This window comes from Bos indicus x Bos taurus, chromosome 2 (genome assembly GCF_003369695.1).
Source record: "Bos indicus x Bos taurus breed Angus x Brahman F1 hybrid chromosome 2, Bos_hybrid_MaternalHap_v2.0, whole genome shotgun sequence".
NCBI classification, from domain to species: Eukaryota; Metazoa; Chordata; class Mammalia; order Artiodactyla; family Bovidae; genus Bos; species Bos indicus x Bos taurus.
Genome location: NC_040077.1, coordinates 106,892,326 through 106,909,937, shown reverse-complemented (window position 1 = coordinate 106,909,937; position 17,612 = coordinate 106,892,326). Strand labels below are relative to the sequence as shown.

At 54.0% G+C, this 17,612-nt stretch overlaps 1 protein-coding gene across 1 annotated transcript; it reads left to right on the top strand.

Annotated features, from left to right (window-relative positions):
- The first annotated feature begins 1,842 nt into the window (after window positions 1-1,842).
- On the top strand, window positions 1,843-8,188 carry IHH (Indian hedgehog signaling molecule). Its single transcript, XM_027513653.1, has 3 exons — window positions 1,843-2,451; window positions 4,773-5,034; window positions 6,758-8,188. Exons 1-3 carry the CDS (start codon window positions 2,134-2,136, stop codon window positions 7,414-7,416), a joined length of 1,239 nt encoding a protein of 412 aa, XP_027369454.1. The 5' UTR covers window positions 1,843-2,133; the 3' UTR covers window positions 7,417-8,188.
- Window positions 8,189-17,612: the final 9,424 nt, after the last annotated feature.

The following is a 17,612-nucleotide window of genomic DNA, read 5'->3' as shown; positions in this document are numbered from 1 at the left end:
AACAGGATTGGGGGGCTGGGTTCTTGAACCCGGGAACTCACATGTTAAAGCATTTTGAAGGCTTTCAAAGAAAAGAAGCAATGTTAGAGTAACCTGTCACTGGCAAGTAATCTGTGACACAGAATCTGAATGCAAATAGAAGGGCGAGCACAGGGTGTGGGGAGGAGGCACAAGCCAAGGGAAGCCAAGGGAAGCCAAGGAAACGACCCCCATCACCCTGGTGGAGCCATCCTAAATACCCCTCCTGTGGGCCTCAGTTTCCCCTTCTATATTACGAAGGGCTTGGATTAAACATTCTGTTTTGAGTCCCTTCCGATTCTGAATTTGTATTTACAAAATTGATTAAGAGAAAATGTGAGTATATCTGTGAAAAGCTACCAACGTCCCAAACTCAGACTGAACTGGGTGAGTGAGTGCTGCCCAGAGAGCCAGTCTGCTGGGTGGGCACTGGGGCTCTGGGGTCAGCTGGTGCAGGTCCTGCTGGAGTGGGACTGGGGTTTGAATCCTTCTGCCAGGAGCAAGTTGCTTTTCTTCTTAGAACTGCAAAATCTTCATTTGTAAAATGGGGAGGATACTAACGCATTTGGAATTGTAGATTTAAATTAGATAATGCAAGCAGAATGCTTGTATAATAATATCTAAAAGCTTCCATTTATCAAACACATAAGCAGTATTAATATTCTTGAAATGAGAATTTTTAAACTTTTCTCACCCTTTTATTTCTATCTCTATTAAATTTGTAGAAAATATTGCAACCAAATCAGGTAATTTGTTGTAGTGGTGTTTGTTTTTTAACACACTTGCCTTTTCTCGTTTTAACAGAATGAATCCTAATTCATTCAGCCTTCCTGAATATCCTATTAAGATACACACACTATCCATGCTTACATCTCTAGCTGCCATCACTCATTCTCTGTTCTTTTTCATTTGTGAAATAGAACCGAGAGAGTAATTATTTAGCAGCTCCCTTGTGCCGGCGGCAGCCAGTCAGGATTCCTTATTCCGTTGATGTCACTATTTAGGATGCTGTTCTCTACACCTTGGCCTATGCCTCCGCAACTTCACTTTGCTCCTTTCAGCAATGTTTTCACGTCCACCTCGTCCTCCATCTGACTCGTCATGAGGCTGGATGCCCCACTCCCAGCTTCGCACCGGGTTGATACAGAATTCAGCTCCACCAAGCTGAGAGGGCGCGCCTCCCCGGGCCAGGGTGGGGCACCAGGTTACCAGCGGCCTCCCGCCTTTTGGGTTTACTTCCCCGCAGGGGACACCGTAGGCGGCTATGCGGTCCGGCCACTGTCCCCCACCCCTCGCGTCCGGCCGCGCCGTGGGTTGCGGTCTCCGTGGGGGCGGCAGCTCCTGTACTGGAGGTTTGCGCCTGGCGGGGCACCCCGGAGCCGCGGGGAGCCCAGAGGCGAGGCCAAGGCCGGGTGGGGCGCGTCCGGGCGGGGAGAGCACACTCAGGCAGTGCGGGGGGCGCAGAGGGCAGGGGCGGGCAGACGCACGACGGAGGAGCGAGCGGAACGAGGGCTGGCTAGTGCCGGGGCCGCCCGCCCGAGGGGGAGGAGGCTGCGCTGCCCTTGCCGCAGGTTTGCTGTCGAGCGCGCAGGAGGCAGGGACATGGGTAGGGTGCGGTCTGCGCGGGGCCCGAGCCCGGATCTCTTCCATTTCCCCTCTCACTCGGCCCCGGGCTGCGCCGCAGACGGCAGCAGCTCCCGCTCCGCCCCAGCCGCCTGACCGCGGGGCCGGGGTGCTAACCGCGGGGCCCGCCAGCCGGCCGGCCCGGCCAGCCCAGCCCAGCCCGGCGGCCCGCAGCCCCGCCGCCCGCCGCCCCCCGCCGCCGCCGCGTTGCCAAAACAAACGGGCCGGCCTATTTATTGGCGGCCGGCGAGCCGGGCAGCTCAGAGTCGAGGCGCCGAGGGGGACAGCGCGTCGCCACCAGCCAGGGCCCCGGGCCCCCGCCCCGCACCTGAGTCCCGCCGGCCGTGCGCCGCGCCGCGCAGCCCATGGCGCCCCCACCTGGAGCCCCCAGGAGCCACCCGGACGCCTGAGCCCCCGCAGCGCTCCGGTCTACTCGTCCACCCATCAGCCCACCAGGCGTCCTCGCCCGCCGCTCCTCGGGGCTCCCCGGCCATGTCTCCCGCCCGGCTCCGGCCCCGCCTGCGGTTCTGCCTGCTCCTGCTGCTGCTGCTGCTGCTGGTGCCGGCGGCGCGGGGCTGCGGGCCGGGCCGGGTGGTGGGCAGCCGCCGGCGGCCGCCGCGCAAGCTCGTGCCGCTCGCGTATAAGCAGTTCAGCCCCAACGTGCCCGAGAAGACCCTGGGCGCCAGCGGCCGCTATGAAGGCAAGATCGCGCGCAGCTCCGAGCGCTTCAAGGAGCTCACCCCCAACTACAATCCAGACATCATCTTCAAGGACGAGGAGAACACCGGCGCCGACCGCCTCATGACCCAGGTGAGCGCGACCCGCCCTCGCAGGGCGCCGCCGCCGAAGCACCGCCACCTGCCCGGCCCTACCCGCCCCCTGGCACCTTTCCTTGACTGGCTGGCACGCCCCCTGGCACCTGCCCCTCTCGGCAAGATGGGCCGGCTGGGGTCCCGGCGGAGTGCTGGCATTCCCCGAGCCCGCTGGAGGCGGTGAGAAGAGTTCCCCTCTGCCAAGCGCCACAGCCCAGCGGGTTGGCGGTGGCCCCTTCGGCCCTGGAGTGCTGGCAGCTCAGGTCAGACGCGGCACCTGGAGGTACCTCTACCCGACTGCCTCCCGCGCCTGCAAGATGCACCAGTCCTTCTGGCCTAACCTTCCGCATGGCTGCGCCCCTTTCATGTCGAGGCGATTCGGCAACCCGAGAGGCGAAGCTCCGGGCGTGGAGGGTCCCACTGGCCTTTCCTCCCCGCGCGCTCTCGGTTCGCTGCTCGGCCCGGTCCGGGGTCTGGGTTAAAGGAACAGCGGGCAATGGTAGAGCCAGGAGGCGGAGGTAGGGAAGGGATCTTGCAGGGGAGCCCACGTGTCTGTCCCCAGAGCCGAGCGGCGCAGCTGCAGTTGAAGGGTAGGGGTGCCGGGCAGCCGGGCTCTGGGACCGAACTTGGGGGAATCCCTGGGTTTGGTACTGTGGATAGATTGAAAGAGAGGGGCTGGGGTGCCGGCTAGTCCTAAGTGCTCCGAACAGGAGGCGCGCTCAACCCAAGGACCTGGGGGAAGGGTGGGGGTGGCGGGGCGGGGAGCACACTTTCTTCCTTGAGGCCGAGTTCGAGGGAAGGGGACCTAGGTCCCCTTCCTCGGTGGGCTTCCACTGCACGTATGCAGCCTGCTTTCTAGATGCTTTGGGGAGGGCAGTTAGACCACGGCCCGCAGCACGCGCCCAGGCGCTGGGGCTGGCCCGCGGTGTCGGGCGAAGGTTGACTGGTGGCTGGGCCGGGCCGTGCGCCGAGGAATGCAGATAAGGATCCGGGCCACGGACTGGGCAATCATTGACAGCGCGTGCCCGGGCTCTGGACCCGAGTAGGGGAGGGGTGGGGTGGGGGAAGAGGGGCGGGGAGCAGGGGCCGCGGGACAGACATAGGTGGGTGGCTAGAAGCCTGGCGGCCAGGAGCACGCGGAGCTCCCTCTGGGGGCAGTGAGCGCCCCCAGCTAGACTGCAGCCTCGGAGGACCGACGGGGCCTTGGGTTTTAGCCGCTGTTGGCTCCTGGGAGACCGAGTCCAAGGGTCTGTGGGGACCCTCGGCTCTGAGGGGTGGAGTAGGTTGAGAGGTGGGCTGCCCACACCTGGCAGCTCCTGGCACCTCAGAGTCAAGGACTGTGGAAGGACCCCTCTTCCCAGGCTCCTCTCCTCAGTCAGCTGCGGGGTTCCTCAGGCTCCAGGTACGAAGAGAGCCAGCGCAGACGATGGTCTCTACCGTCCTCCCCGCAGCGCGGTTCGTCTTCCACTTCATGGGAGGCGGAGCATGAAGTGGGCACCCCGAGGTCAAACGCTCCGTTTCTCGGGTCCTTTCCCAGATAGGGGCGGCGCAGGGGTGCTGAGTGCTCTTGACACAGGGAGAACGCTGCTTGGCCTTTATCAACCCAGAGCCCACCCCTCGCAGCGGGAGACAAGCCACGTGGTCCTCCATCTGGCCGGGTCAGGCGCTAGCCGATCACCAGCTCTGGTTCCCTGGCTGCCGCTTCCCGGGAGCGGGCGTGGCCGGTTTGGGATCGTGAGGGTCCCAGCGGGAATGCCTCTTGGCGCCGAGGAATCCCGGCAGGCTTGGGATTCCCCTCCAACACACCCCCCAGGCTGCCGAGGCGCTCCGCACCTGCCGCGCCCAGGCCGCTTCGCGGGCCTCAGCCCTGGGGCTACGGTGACACCTACTGGGCACCTCGAGCCTTGCACGCCTAGCAGGCCGGCCTCAGGCAAGTCAGCTCCGGTACGTCGTTTACCTTCCAGGCAGCAGGCGGTCCCCCGCTGGTCTCCTGGTGAGACAGAAGGGCCCGGCGCTCAAAAGGTGCAGTAACTCCAAGAAGAGAGAGAGAGAGTTTAGAGACAGGCCCCCACGGGTGAGCGGATGGACGCGCCTTCCAGATTTGTGGCGCCACTGCGCGGTCCAGATCCCGGTGGGGTCAGGGGATGCTAGAATGGAAGGAAGCACTTTAGGGTTCTCTGTTCCTAAGAGAGAAGGACAGAGTACCCTCCCCGGTTTCCAAGCTCCAGCGAGTGCGGTAGGAGAGTAAGGGGCGGGGCTGCGCGCTCACCTGCACACGGGCCAGCCCCTCCCCCAACTCTGTCCCCTCCCCTCCCGCAGCGCTGCAAGGACCGCCTGAACTCGCTGGCCATCTCGGTGATGAACCAGTGGCCCGGAGTGAAGCTACGGGTGACCGAGGGCTGGGACGAGGACGGTCACCACTCGGAGGAGTCGCTGCATTACGAAGGCCGCGCGGTGGACATCACCACGTCGGACCGCGACCGCAATAAGTACGGACTGCTAGCGCGCTTGGCAGTGGAGGCCGGCTTCGACTGGGTGTATTACGAGTCCAAGGCCCACGTGCATTGCTCCGTCAAGTCCGGTGAGCCGCTGCCGGGGGACTGGGCCCGGGGCCGGGGCCGCAGGGCGTGGGCAGGCGGCGCTGGGCCAGCGGGAGCCAAGAAGGTGAAGAGGCCCGCCCAGGGATGGAGGCGGGGACCTCGGGGACCAGGACGTCAGCGGCGCTCCCCCCTGCTGCTCTTGACCACCTGCTCCACCCGTGCCTAATAGTGTCATGGCAGGAGCCTAGGGAGACAGGGTCCTGTCCCAGCGATGCTGGGTGCTGACCAGGCGGTCCACAGTCCAGAGCCTGCTGCAAATGGTGCAAGACAGAGCAAGCTGGCCAGATGGAGAAAGCCAGGCTGACAGAGAGACGGCCTCCCCATACAGAGTGGTGCAGAACTGGGAGGTGGGGGTGGGGCCAGGGGCCAGGCTGTGCCCAGACATCAGCATGACTGACTGGGAGCCAGGAGCCCAGAGGTTCAGAACGCACAGCCTGGCTGCAGGTCAGGCCTTTTAAGGCACTATGTCTGCTCCTCTCAAGGGGCGCAGGCGTCCCCGACCTCTTCCCCGGGGCCCTGAAGCTGGACTTTGGGGGGCAAGGACAGCCGTGAGGGCAAGAATAAACAGAATGGACTTAATAAAGTGGATTTTCCCATATTGGCCGCTTTGTTGATCAGAATTGGCAGGCACTGGAACCTCGCCCCCTCCCTCGAATCTTGTCTGCATCCCTGCCACGTGCACCGAACCCGGTCATGGATGCTTTACATGGTTCCTGTGTGGACTGCCTGCGGGGTCCCCTGACTGCAGGCTCAGCCTTCCATGCTGGCCCCATGCAGCGATCACACTCACAGACCTGGCACATTGGACCAGGCTCTCTTTTGTTCCTCATTCCACCAGGCTCACAGTGGTGACCCCATCCGGACCTTTCCCCTCTGCACTTCCCTGTCAACTATATTTACTTCAAGTCACATCGACCCCTCACTTGCAAACACAGGCCCGATGCCAGTTCCCAGAGGGGTCATTTCCCTGCATTACTACTGACTCCCAAATAGTATCTTGCATCCCACCCACTGATGCCATTGTGTCCTGTCCCTACACAAGGACCCAGCACATGAACTGAAGATGGTGATTTCATCCTGGCCACTGAGCTACACCCTGGCCTGGCCATTCACTCTGAGTTTCCCCAGGAGTCTGTGTTCTCGCCACTGACTGGCCTTCCTCTCTATTGGTATATAGATGCCAAGGGCCAGTTCTGGCATAGAACTTGGGATGTCAGTCCAAGAGGACAATTTGGGGGGAGCATCTGAAAAATGGGTGAGAAATAATGGGACATCCAGACCCAGAAGCATGAAGTGACTTACCTTCTCGAGGCTGCAGCTTTGGGGTGTCAAGTCACAGCTGGCCACTTCCTGACCCAGCTGACCCTCAGCCTCTCTGACTGCTTCAGTCTTATCAGGATTGGGAGCGGCAGGGGGAGGGCTTCACCTGGGCTTCCTAAGGACCCTTTCCCTCATGCTCCCTGGGCTTGGAGCCTCAATATGCTCCTCTCATGAGCAAAGCATTAGACTAGGGAGGAAGGCAGATCATACTGCGGGCTGGGGGTGGGTTCAAAGCTGCAGAGAAAGTGGCGGGCAGGGAACATGACATGGTGATGGGGGAGCAGCCTGGGAGCAAGGGGCACCTCTGGCTGTGCTGGGGAGGACTGCAGTGACTGGGAATCCAAACTCCACCCAGTAATGCCTTCATGTCCCTTCTTCCCACAGAGCACTCAGCCGCAGCCAAGACAGGTGGCTGCTTCCCTGCTGGAGCCCAGGTGCGCCTGGAGAGCGGGGCACGTGTGGCCTTGTCAGCTGTGAGGCCCGGAGACCGAGTGCTGGCCATGGGGGAGGATGGGAACCCCACCTTCAGCGACGTGCTCATTTTCCTCGATCGTGAGCCGGACAGGCTGAGGGCCTTCCAGGTCATCGAGACCCAGGATCCCCCGCGCCGCCTGGCACTCACACCCGCCCACCTCCTCTTCACAGCCAACAATCACACTGAGCCAGCTGCCCACTTCCGAGCCACGTTTGCCAGCCAAGTGCAGCCTGGCCAGTATGTGCTGGTGGCTGGGGTGCCAGGCTTGCAGCCTGCCAGAGTGGCAGCTGTCTCCACGCACGTGGCCCTGGGGGCCTATGCCCCATTAACGAGGCATGGGACACTGGTGGTAGAGGATGTGGTGGCCTCTTGCTTTGCGGCTGTGGCTGACCACCACCTGGCTCAGTTGGCCTTCTGGCCCCTGCGACTGTTTCACAGCTTGGCGTGGGGCAGCTGGACCCCAGGGGAGGGTGTGCACTGGTACCCCCAGCTGCTCTACCGCCTGGGACGTCTCTTGCTGGAAGAGGGCAGCTTCCACTCGCTGGGCGTGGCCGGGGCAGGGAGCTGAAAGGATCCTTCTACTGCCCTCCCAGAACTGCCCACATGGGTCCAAAGGCCTCCCCACCAGGAGGGCATTGGCCTTGGAAGGGACCTGAGTGGGGACACTGGTTCCCACCATCTCCTCCACCACAAAGATACATCATTGAGACTTGTACTGGACGATGCCAGTGTCCCCCAGCCCCATCTTGGTGTAGTGACAAAGCTGCAAGCTGAGCTGGCGATGGGGGAGTGGTCTCTCCTTCTATCCTTGAGGCCAGTGGGTCCCAACCCAGCCAGCCCTCACTACGATTTTTCATTCCTGCCTCCCCCAGTGGGGAGGGCCCATTCTATCCATCTTAGGCCCCTCTTGGGTGGGCTTGCACCTCAGTTGATGCTGCTAGATTCCCTGGGAGCTGGCAGGGAGCTGGCTGGACTCAATGCTGCCCAGAACTGAGCAGGCTGCAGGATAGGGCAGCCAGCCTGGCCATCCTGAGGCATGACCTTCCTCTCTGGCCACACTCCTCGGGACACATACGGAGACTGTTGCTGTCAGTACACAGAGCTGTGTGTTCCAGCCAATGTGATCACAGTGCCCAGGACAGGGGCAGTGGGCTGGATGTCCTGCCCAGCCTCTGCCCAGGCTATACATTCCCATTTCTGCTGAACCATGACCCCTACCCCCTCCTCCGGTCAGTCTCCCCCACCTTATTTATTGGCACCGAGGGGGAAGCCCATGGGAAAATTTGGGGATGTTTTGGTCTTTTCTTCCTTTTGTAATAAAAATTATTTAAGTTGTTAGAGCCCTGGAGTCCAGGACACCAAGTAGGGCTGATACACTGTTAGCCTAGAACCGTGGGTGGGGCCATCCAGGGCTGTGTGCACCTTCCTCCAAAGACAAAACCTTCAGCGCTCCCACCCTCTTTGCAGGCCCTTTCTCATCCAGTAGGTCTGCCAAGTCGCAACAGAGGGCTGTTCAGAATGGGCTGCAAGGCAGATGTGAATTCTACAGAATCTCTTCATGATCCACAGTGAAAAGTTAGAGACTCACGCCCCTAGAAAGACCAGAATAAGTAGGGAAAGCCCCTTTACTCAGAAACAAGGAGATGTTTCTAGATAAGTAAAGTTATCACGGAATTGTTAGATCAGTTCTTTCTCTGGTCTAACTGTGTTTAGGCGAACTTTGGGGTCAGCGTGCAGAGGCCTTGCCTGGCCCTGGTTAAGGTGCCTTCCCTGCTGATTCTGGTCTTTCTCAGGGCCTGAATCCTGATTTGTGGTCCCACTTCTAGGATTCTTCTTTAACAGATCCAGATCAGGATGTCCCTTGTGATCCAGTAGATTAAGACTCTGCCTGCCAATGCAGGGGACACGAGTTCGATCCCTAATTCAGGAAGATTCCAGATGCCTCAGGGTGACTAAGCCTGTGAGCCACAGTTACTGAACCCTGAGCTTCTAGAGCCCATGCTCTGCAACAAGAGAAGCCACCATGGTGCACACCAAACTTGAGAAAGCCCATGTGCCACAACGAAGACCCAGCTCAGCAAAAAAAAAAAAAAAGAAGATCCAGATCGAGGCCTAGGAACTTATTTTTACAAATACTCCAAATATGGCAGATAGTCCATAGCTTACACTTTGAGAAACATTGCTTAGTCGGAAGGACACCAGTTTATTGCCAAAACAGGATGACCCCTGTCTTCATTTTTTCTTGGTCTCTGCATCCCACAGCAAGTTTTTCTGTACTCATTATAGACCAGCTGAGATTCCCATGTCCATCGATAAAATTGTTAAATATTCAGGAATACTCTGAAGCAGTTGAAATAGGCCATAGTGGGAATATTTACACCATAGAAATTGGCATATGCTACCAAGTTAGGGCTCCACTGACTGTGGAGAGCTAGTTGTGAAAGCACACCCCTGGGCAGGTTCTAGCCTCTGATAGAGATTTCTGTCAGAAAGTGGTGGGGGGATGATTGCCCTGACTCTTACCTTACTATCCCCACTTCCATGGAGGAATACTCTAGAGAAAACTTCATTGCTCTGGAGACTGTCATCTGAGAGGAAGAGGCTCCCACAGGCTGTAATGACAACTGCTAATCATTTCGTGAAGACTAACCATTGCCAAACATTGTTCTAAGTGCTTTACATGTAGCACCCGCTTCATTTTCATAACAACCCTATGTGGTATATATTATGCATGCATGCTAAGTAGCTTTAGTCATGTCTGACTCTTTGCGACCCTATGAACTGTAGCCTACCAGGGATACAGTAATCTTTTGTCCATGGGATTCTCCAGGCAGGAATACTGGAGTGAGTTGCCATGCCCACCTCCAGGGGGTCTTCCCGAACCAAGGATTGAACCCTCATCTGTTATGTCTCCCGCACTGGCAGAAGAGTTCTTTACAACTATCACCACCTGGGAAGCCCAGTATATACTATATTCTTACCATTTTCCAGATGAGAACACAGAGGTACAGCAAGCTTAAGTAACTTGCCCAAGATGATGCAGCAAATGACAGAAGCAGGATTTGAACCCAGGCGTCTGGCTTGCCTTTTCATACTGTTCATGGGGTTCTCAAGGCAAGAATACTGAAGTGATTTGCCATTCCCTTCTTGGAAGAAAAGTTATGACCAACCTAGACAGCATATTAAAAAGCAGAGACATTACTTTGCCAACAAAGGTCCATCTAGTCAAAGCTATGGTTTTTCCAATAGTCATGTATGGATGTGAGAGTTGGACTATAGAGAAAGTTGAGCACCAAAGGATTAATGCTTTTGAACTGTGGTGTTGGAGAAGACTCTTGAGAGTCCCTTGGACTGCAAAGAGATCCAACCAGTCCATCCTAAAGGAAATTAGTCCTGAATATTCACTGGAAGGACTGATGCTGAAGCTGAAAGTCCAATACTTTGGCTACCTGATGCGAAGAACTGACTCATTAGAAAAGACCCTGATGCTGGGAAAGATTGAAGTGGGGAGGAGAAGGGGATGACAGAGTATGAGATGGTTGGATGGTATCACCGACTCAATGGACATGAGTTTGAGTAAACTATGGGAGTTGGTGATGGGCAGGGAGGCCTGGCGTGCTGCAGTCCATTGGGTCGAGAAGAGTTGGACACAATGACTGACTGAACTGAACTGATCTGGTTCACAGGTCCACTATTCTCACCAGAGGCTTTTCCTTTGGTAAACTTGGGTCCTTTCCAGAAGGCATGCTCAGCATTTCAGGACTGGAAATCTACTTTGTCAGGCCACTTGGAGTGGACTACATGTCCCTTTGTGGAAGACACTCACAGACCAAGTCACAGGAACCAGAACATCTATGAACACATTTGCAGTGAGAAACAAAAGGTCAAGGTCAGGAGGCTCTGGTCCATTCATTTGCACATTCTGTCTTTTACAGAAATTTTGCATGGGGTGGGGGAGAGAGTGAAAGAGAGATTGAGGCTCTCCCTTATGGGAGGCCTACCTGCCCCTCTTATGGGGCCTGGGGACACTTTGTCCTGTAGACACAGAGCCATTTGGTGTCCCTAGACCTTCTGTTCTAAAAGAGCTTCCTCAGGAAATACACTTATCTTCAGAGATGGCTGCAGAGATTCAGAAAAGCACTTTGAATCCAGACCCTGAAAAGACCAACCTTGGGATAGAGGTGAGGCCCCACAGTTTTTCAGGGAATCCTGTCCCAGAACTATGGTGATGGTACCAGCTGGATGAGTAGAGTCAGCCTGGAAAGTTATCCTTCACTTCTGCAGTGCGATAGTCCAGTTCCTCCCACCAGAACCAGCTTGCTTATCCTCCTTAAGATGCTGAGGCCCAGAGGAAGGTCAACCATACCGCCCAGACCCAGGGAGCTACTGGTCCCACGCCTGCTGTTCTTCACAGGCCTAAGCTCAGCCCTGAAGGCCGTTGCATCCACAGTGGTCATTGCTCTCCCCCAACTTTTGCCTGAAGGGGCTACCTGCGGAATGGCTTCTGACAGTGAGCGGAGATGTGTTGGAAAAGGCTGAGCCAATGCAACAATCCTTTAGGCGACCAGGCCTGCTGTTAGCACTTGTAGCCCCAGGATAGGAAGTGGAAATAGGTGAGTGAAAAAGTAAAGTGTTAGTCACTCAGTAGTGACTGACTGTTTGCAACCCATGGAGTATTGTCTGCCAGGCTCCTCTGTACATGGAATTCTCCAGACAAGAATACTGGAGTGGGGAGCCATTCCTTTCTCCAGGGGATCTTCCCAACTCAGGGATCAAACCTGGGTCTCCTGCATTGCAGGCAGATTCTTTACTGTCTGAGCCACCATGAAAAATCTTAGTAAAATGCCCCTTCAGGAGATCCAACTGCAAAAGGCAACACTTCTGGCCTGGCACCAGGAAGTCTGTCTAGGAGAAAGTCTCACACCAAGGGCACTGAGCTCACAGAATGTCTGGATTTCAGGCCCCGCCCCCTTGCCTGCCCAGTCCTTGTGCAGTGTACAACTTGTACAACCTTCAACTCTGGCCCCAACTGGTCTGAGTCTCTGCCAGGCTCAGACAGGTTCTGCCAGTGGTGACAATTTGGAGAGAAGTTCCTACAGCATCACACAAGAAGAAGTGGGGAGAAATAAACAGGGGTAAGGATGGGATGTGCAATGTCTGGAGACTTCCTGGAAGTGGTCTGGGGCTTGGCATAAATGATTTGGGCAAGAAGAGGTGGATGGATCATTGGGAGCAGGTGTGTGGAGGAGAAGAGTAGGGCATGCTCAAGGACTAGGAGCCAGTGTGACTGGGGCTTAAAGGTGCCAGGAGGGGAATGGAAGTAGGGGAGGAGAAACACCGCACCCCATAAAAGGGGCAGAGGTGAAGGCCTGGTGAGAAGTGCTGAAGCAGAAAACACCCCAAAGAAGGAATGGAGGCCCTCAGTGTGGAGCACAGGCTCTGCTGCCCACCTGAGAAGGTGTCCCTGCCACAGGAAAACTTTTTGGCAGGTATTGGTGGCAGCAGCTCTTCCAACCCATGCCCTCTGCCCCCTGGGTAGAGCAAGCCTCCTGGAGCTTGGGCCCACATCCCACACCCCAGCCTAGTTCTCAAAGCCTCTTTGTTCCATTGGGCCAAGCTTCGGCCAGCCCAGATCTGATAAGGCCAGGTAGGACAGATAACGGCCCCACCCTGCAAGCCTCAAGCCACACCCAGGCTGCCTCGCACGCACACATGCACACACATCTCTTCTGCCCCAGAAGGGCCTAGATGCAGGGACCTTCCCACCCACACCAGAGTTGGGGAACCTCAACCTCTGGGCTGGCCTCCTCCTGCAGTCCATTCAAGACCCCTCTCATATGCATGCGTAAGCAGGATAAGGGAATTACCTCCCATTTCAGAGAGAAATAAATGAAATGTCCCAGAGGGAAAATGACTTGCCCGCAGTTGTTTCTTCCACAATCAGGAGCATCAATTGCTAGCTCTGCTCTTTATGAAAGTGAAAGTGAAGTTGCTCAGTCATGTCCAACTCTTTCGATCCCATGGACTGTACAGCCCACCAGGCTCCCCTGTCCATGGGATTCTCAAGGGAAGAATAATGGAGTGGGTTGCCAACCACCCCAGGGGCCGAACCTGGATCTCCCGCATTGCAGTCAGACTCTTTACCCTCTGAGCCACTAGGGATGCCTCTGCTCTTTATATTATCTTTTAAAACCCTAACATTATGTGAAGTGAGGTTATTCTCAGTTCTTTTCTGGCAGAGAAGAAACAAAAGCCCAGAGAGGTGAAGTTACTTTCCTAAGGTCACACAGCACATTCCAGAGCAGAATTCAGATCCCCTGCAGCAGCAAACTGAGAAAGGTAGGAACTGAAGAGTTACCCACCCCAGAAGGAGAGGAATGCACTCCCAGCCTTCATCTAAAAGATCTGATGGGGCTAGGGGTGGCCAAGAATCTCCAGGAGGGTGGTCCTGGAAAAACAACACTCTAGATGCTGTGTGTGTGTGTGTGTGTGTTAGTTGTTCAGTTGTGTCCAACTCTTTGCAACCCCATGGAGAGGATCTCATTTTGATGCAAGTGGCAATGTTTAAAATATGTCCATGAATTATTTGACAGTCCTCTCCCCTTGAATCTGGCCTGAGACTAAGTTAGGAAAGACCATATAGCTTCTGTCTGGATCTACCCTGAACTTGCCAAGTTGGGAAGGCTATGGATAGGTGTTCCCAGCCCTCGCCTAGCTGAGCTCCCAGCCCTCGCCTAGCTGAGCTCCCAGCCAACAGCCAGTATCAATTGTCAGCTGTGTGAGTGCACCATCTTGGATGTCCAGTCCAGTGGAGCCTTTAGGAGGCTGCAGCCCTGGCCAACTCCTAACTGCAATGGCATGGGAGAGTCCAATTGAGAATTGCCTGGCCAAGCCTGTCCTGAATTCCCAACCCACGATATCACAAGCAAAATAAAACGGTTGTTTGGAATCTTGGTGTGCTTTCTTACACAGCAATGGTAACCAGAACAAAATGCAAAGAGGAGATGGGATTTGGTGAGGACAATTTTGGAGGCTTTCCAAAGCCTTTAATACACTTTTACATGACAGCTTTTTAAAAAATGAAGTGTGCATGAGGCTGGGAGAGGGGTGGTGCTTCTTCATCTTCTAAAGGGGCAGTGTGAGAAGACACACTGACGGGATAAAGTTGGAGCAGATAGAGACAAAGGGAAGGGCTGGATAAGCTCATCTCCACACTCAACTGGTTGAAAGAATGCTCCATACCTACTCTGGTAGCAGGGTCTCTGGTGACAGCAAACTTGGAGGAGTGGAGAGCCTCTGGAAGGAAAGGAGTTTCCGCATGTGGGCTAGTGGGTAGCAAGGAGTTATACACAGTTAAAAGGAAGGCTACTAGAAGTTTTAAAAACCCAAATGTTAGATGCTGAAGAAAGTGCTCAAAGTTTGGGGCCAGACCTGAGAGAGGGGCTGGACGTTCCCATGGATGGTTGGATGCTTACAGGGCCTTGACAAGAAGGTCCATGAAAACGAACTGAGAAGTGCACTGTTACCCTCATCAACTCCCTCTGTGTCTGCATCTGGTTTTTAACATATGCCTTTGAATGCCCAATGTAAGAAAGCTACTCTGGGCATTCCCTGGTGGTCTCTGCATTTTAGGTGGTTAGAACTCTGCCCTTTCACTGTTGAGGGCCTGAGTTCCATCCCTGGTCAGAGTACTAAGATTCCACAAGCTGCATGGCATTGCCAAAGATAAATAAGTAAGTAAAGGTGTGTGTGTGTGTGTGTGTGTGTGTGTAAAACTCAGAGGAAGGTGAACAGGCAGGTCATAGGGAATGGTATTTCTCCATGGAGTGCTTGAAAGAGTATAGATGGATAGGTTTCTTGGTTCTGAACGCTTAATTCTAGAGAGGCAAAAGATAGGTGTGTTCAGAATCTAATAAAGAGGAGGAAAGTGCAGTTTATGGTAGAGAATCCTAGCAGACACCACTCTAGTCAAGTGATCAAGCTCATCATCAGTAATACATGTCGACAAGGTGTACCCTCTGATATTATGCGCTGAAAAGGGCTTATAACTCTGTTATGCTTCCCAACAATGCACATCTTACTCTAATCATAAGAAACGAACCCAGATTGAGGAATATTCTACAAAATAATTGACTGTACTCTTCAAAAGAATCAAGATCATAAAGACAAGGAAAGATTCAGGAAATGCCGAAGGTGGGATCCTGGATTGCATACTGAAACAGGAAAAGGACATTACTGGATGAACTTGTGAAACCCAAATAAATTCTATACTTTTCTTAATTGTATTATTATATCAATGTTAATTTCTTCTTTTTGATAAGTGTCTTATGGTCATGTAAGAGGTTAACCTAGGAGGACGCTGGATGAAAGGTTTTAGAGAACCACCTGCACTATTCTTGTGCACATCTAAAATTAACTCAAAATTTTTTTAATTAAAAAAAAACTAATAAAAGAGAATCTCATGGACCAAAAAATGTAGGCTTCCTTACCATCTCTAAGTCCAAGTCAACTTCCACAACCAAAGGAAGCCAGTTAACACTAAATTGGTGGTCATGCTGTAACATCTTTACTTGAGAGAGGGCTCTAGCCAGATAGGGATTGGAAAAGGGTTTGAGGAATTAAATAGGGTGGAAAGTCACAGAATAATGGTGTTCTTCATTTATTCAAAACATATAATGAGTCAGGCTCTGTGCTAAATTCTGTAAACCTTTTATCACACTTAAACCTCATGACCTTTGAGGCAGCTGTTAGAAGTTCTTGCTGTTTATGGAAGAGGAGGCTTGATCTTACAGAAATGAAGGAATAAGACAGCTGAGGGCTGATGGAGTTGGGGTTTAAATCCAGTCTGATTAACTCCAGAGCTTGCTCTGAACCACTCCACTGTACTGTCTTCTCAACTATGATCTGCATTCAAATCATGCCTTAGGGTTCTGCACTGGTGTGGGTGGGGGAAGAGGAGAGAGGAGGCAGGAGGAAGGGGATGGCCTAGGATGGAGCTGTCCATGGTTCTGGCCAGAAGGATGTGGAGCTGGGCAGCCTATAGGAGATGGTGCTGAGGAAGACAGCTGGGAGATAGTGCAGAAAAGGAGCCTGCTCAGACTAGAGGGAGAGAGCAGTCAGACATGGTGGTAGGTACCAACAAGGAGGAATGAGAGAGAGACTCCAAGCTTTGGCTTAAAATAAATAACCACATATACAGTAGCTGGTAAGGTAGGATTTATCCTCAGGTCTCACTTGCAGCCAATACACCAGTATTATCCTGTGTAGCTCTACTGGTTGTTAAAATCTGGAAGTACTGTTAGTGGGTGCCCTCAGTCGTGTCCAACTCTTTGTCACCCCATGGACTGTAGCCCACCCAGGCTCCTCTGTCCCTGGGATTCTCCAGGTTAGAATGCTAGACTGGGTTGCCATTTCCTTCTCCAGGAGATCTTCCCAACCCAGGGATCGAACCCGAGTCTCCTGAGGCTCTTGCATTGGCAGGCAGATTCTTTACCACTGAGCCACCTGGGAGAGACCCACTTTGTTACTAGTTAGCGGATAGTCACTGACTGAGTTCTCCACTACTGTGGCTGCTCTCCACATCTCACAACCTAACACCTGAAAGGTTAAGGCTGGCACAGTATGGGCTCTCAGGACCCAGCTCTGGCTTTAGGGCTCCCTGGTATCCATTCTCATAGGTAAGTATGCATACTGTACCAATTGTATTTTGAATACTGCCCCTGATTGCCCCCTTTTACAGATGGGGAAAGTGAGGCTCTGACATGTTTAACCATTTGCCTCAAATTGTTCAGTTCTTAAATGGTAGAATCAGGACTTGAACTTAGTCTTCTGGGATTAAGCCTCATGTCCTTTTCCCTCCATCCCCCCTACTGTTGGCCTTATGCCTATTTACCACTTGGTATGGGGTTGCACAGAGTTGGACACGACTGAAGCAACTTAGCAGCAGTGGCAGCAGCAGCGGACAATGAGGGAGCAAGTTGAACAGGTTCTTTGGGTTGGCACAGGAGAGTTAGAAAACCCTATAGGGGTCCCAGGCAGAATGGAGCTCTTTCCTTTGAATTGTATTGCAGTCTTCCCCAGCCCCAGACAATGTTGTATCCTGGAAGCCCTTTCAGGCTGGGGGGTGTCATCAATCTCTCTCCACACCCAGCAACTTTAGAGGGCCATGGCAGCTTAAGTGAAGAGGAACTAAAAAGCCTCTTGATGAAAGTGAAAGTGGAGAGTGAAAAAGATGGCTTAAAGCTCAACATTCAGAAAACAAAGATCATGACATCTGGTCCCATCACTTCATGGGAAATAGATGGGGAAACAGTGGAAACAGTGTCAGACTTTATTTTTGGGGGCTCCAAACTCACTGCAGATGGTGATTGCAGCCATGAAATTAAAAGATGCTTACTCCTTGGAAGGAAAGTTATGACCAACCTAGATAGCATATTGAAAAGCAGAGACATTACTTTGCCAACAAAGGTCTGTCTAGTCAAGGCTATGGTTTTTCCTGTGGTCATGTATGGATGTGAGAGTTGGACGGTGAAGAAAGCTGAGCCCTGAAGAACTGATGTTTTTGAACTGTGGTGTTGGAGAAGACTCTTGAGAGTCCCTTGGACTGCGAGGAGATCCAACCAGTCCATCCTAAAGGAGATCAGTCCTGGGTGTTCACTGGAAGGACTGATGCTGAAGCTGAAACTCCAATACTTTGGCCACCTCATGCAAAGAGTTGGCTCATTGGAAAAGACCCTAATCCTGGGAAGGATTGGGGGCAGGAGG

What these genes read in the sequence shown, in the direction of transcription:
- IHH (XM_027513653.1), top strand. Translation starts at nt 2,134, where the DNA reads ATGTCTCCCGCCCGGCTCCGGCCCCGCCTGCGGTTCTGCCTGCTCCTG. An exon ending in CCGACCGCCTCATGACCCAG is followed by an intron (nt 2,452 to 4,772) that starts GTGAGCGCGACC and finishes CCCCTCCCGCAG; the next exon opens with CGCTGCAAGGACCGCCTGAA. An exon ending in GCATTGCTCCGTCAAGTCCG is followed by an intron (nt 5,035 to 6,757) that starts GTGAGCCGCTGC and finishes TTCTTCCCACAG; the next exon opens with AGCACTCAGCCGCAGCCAAG.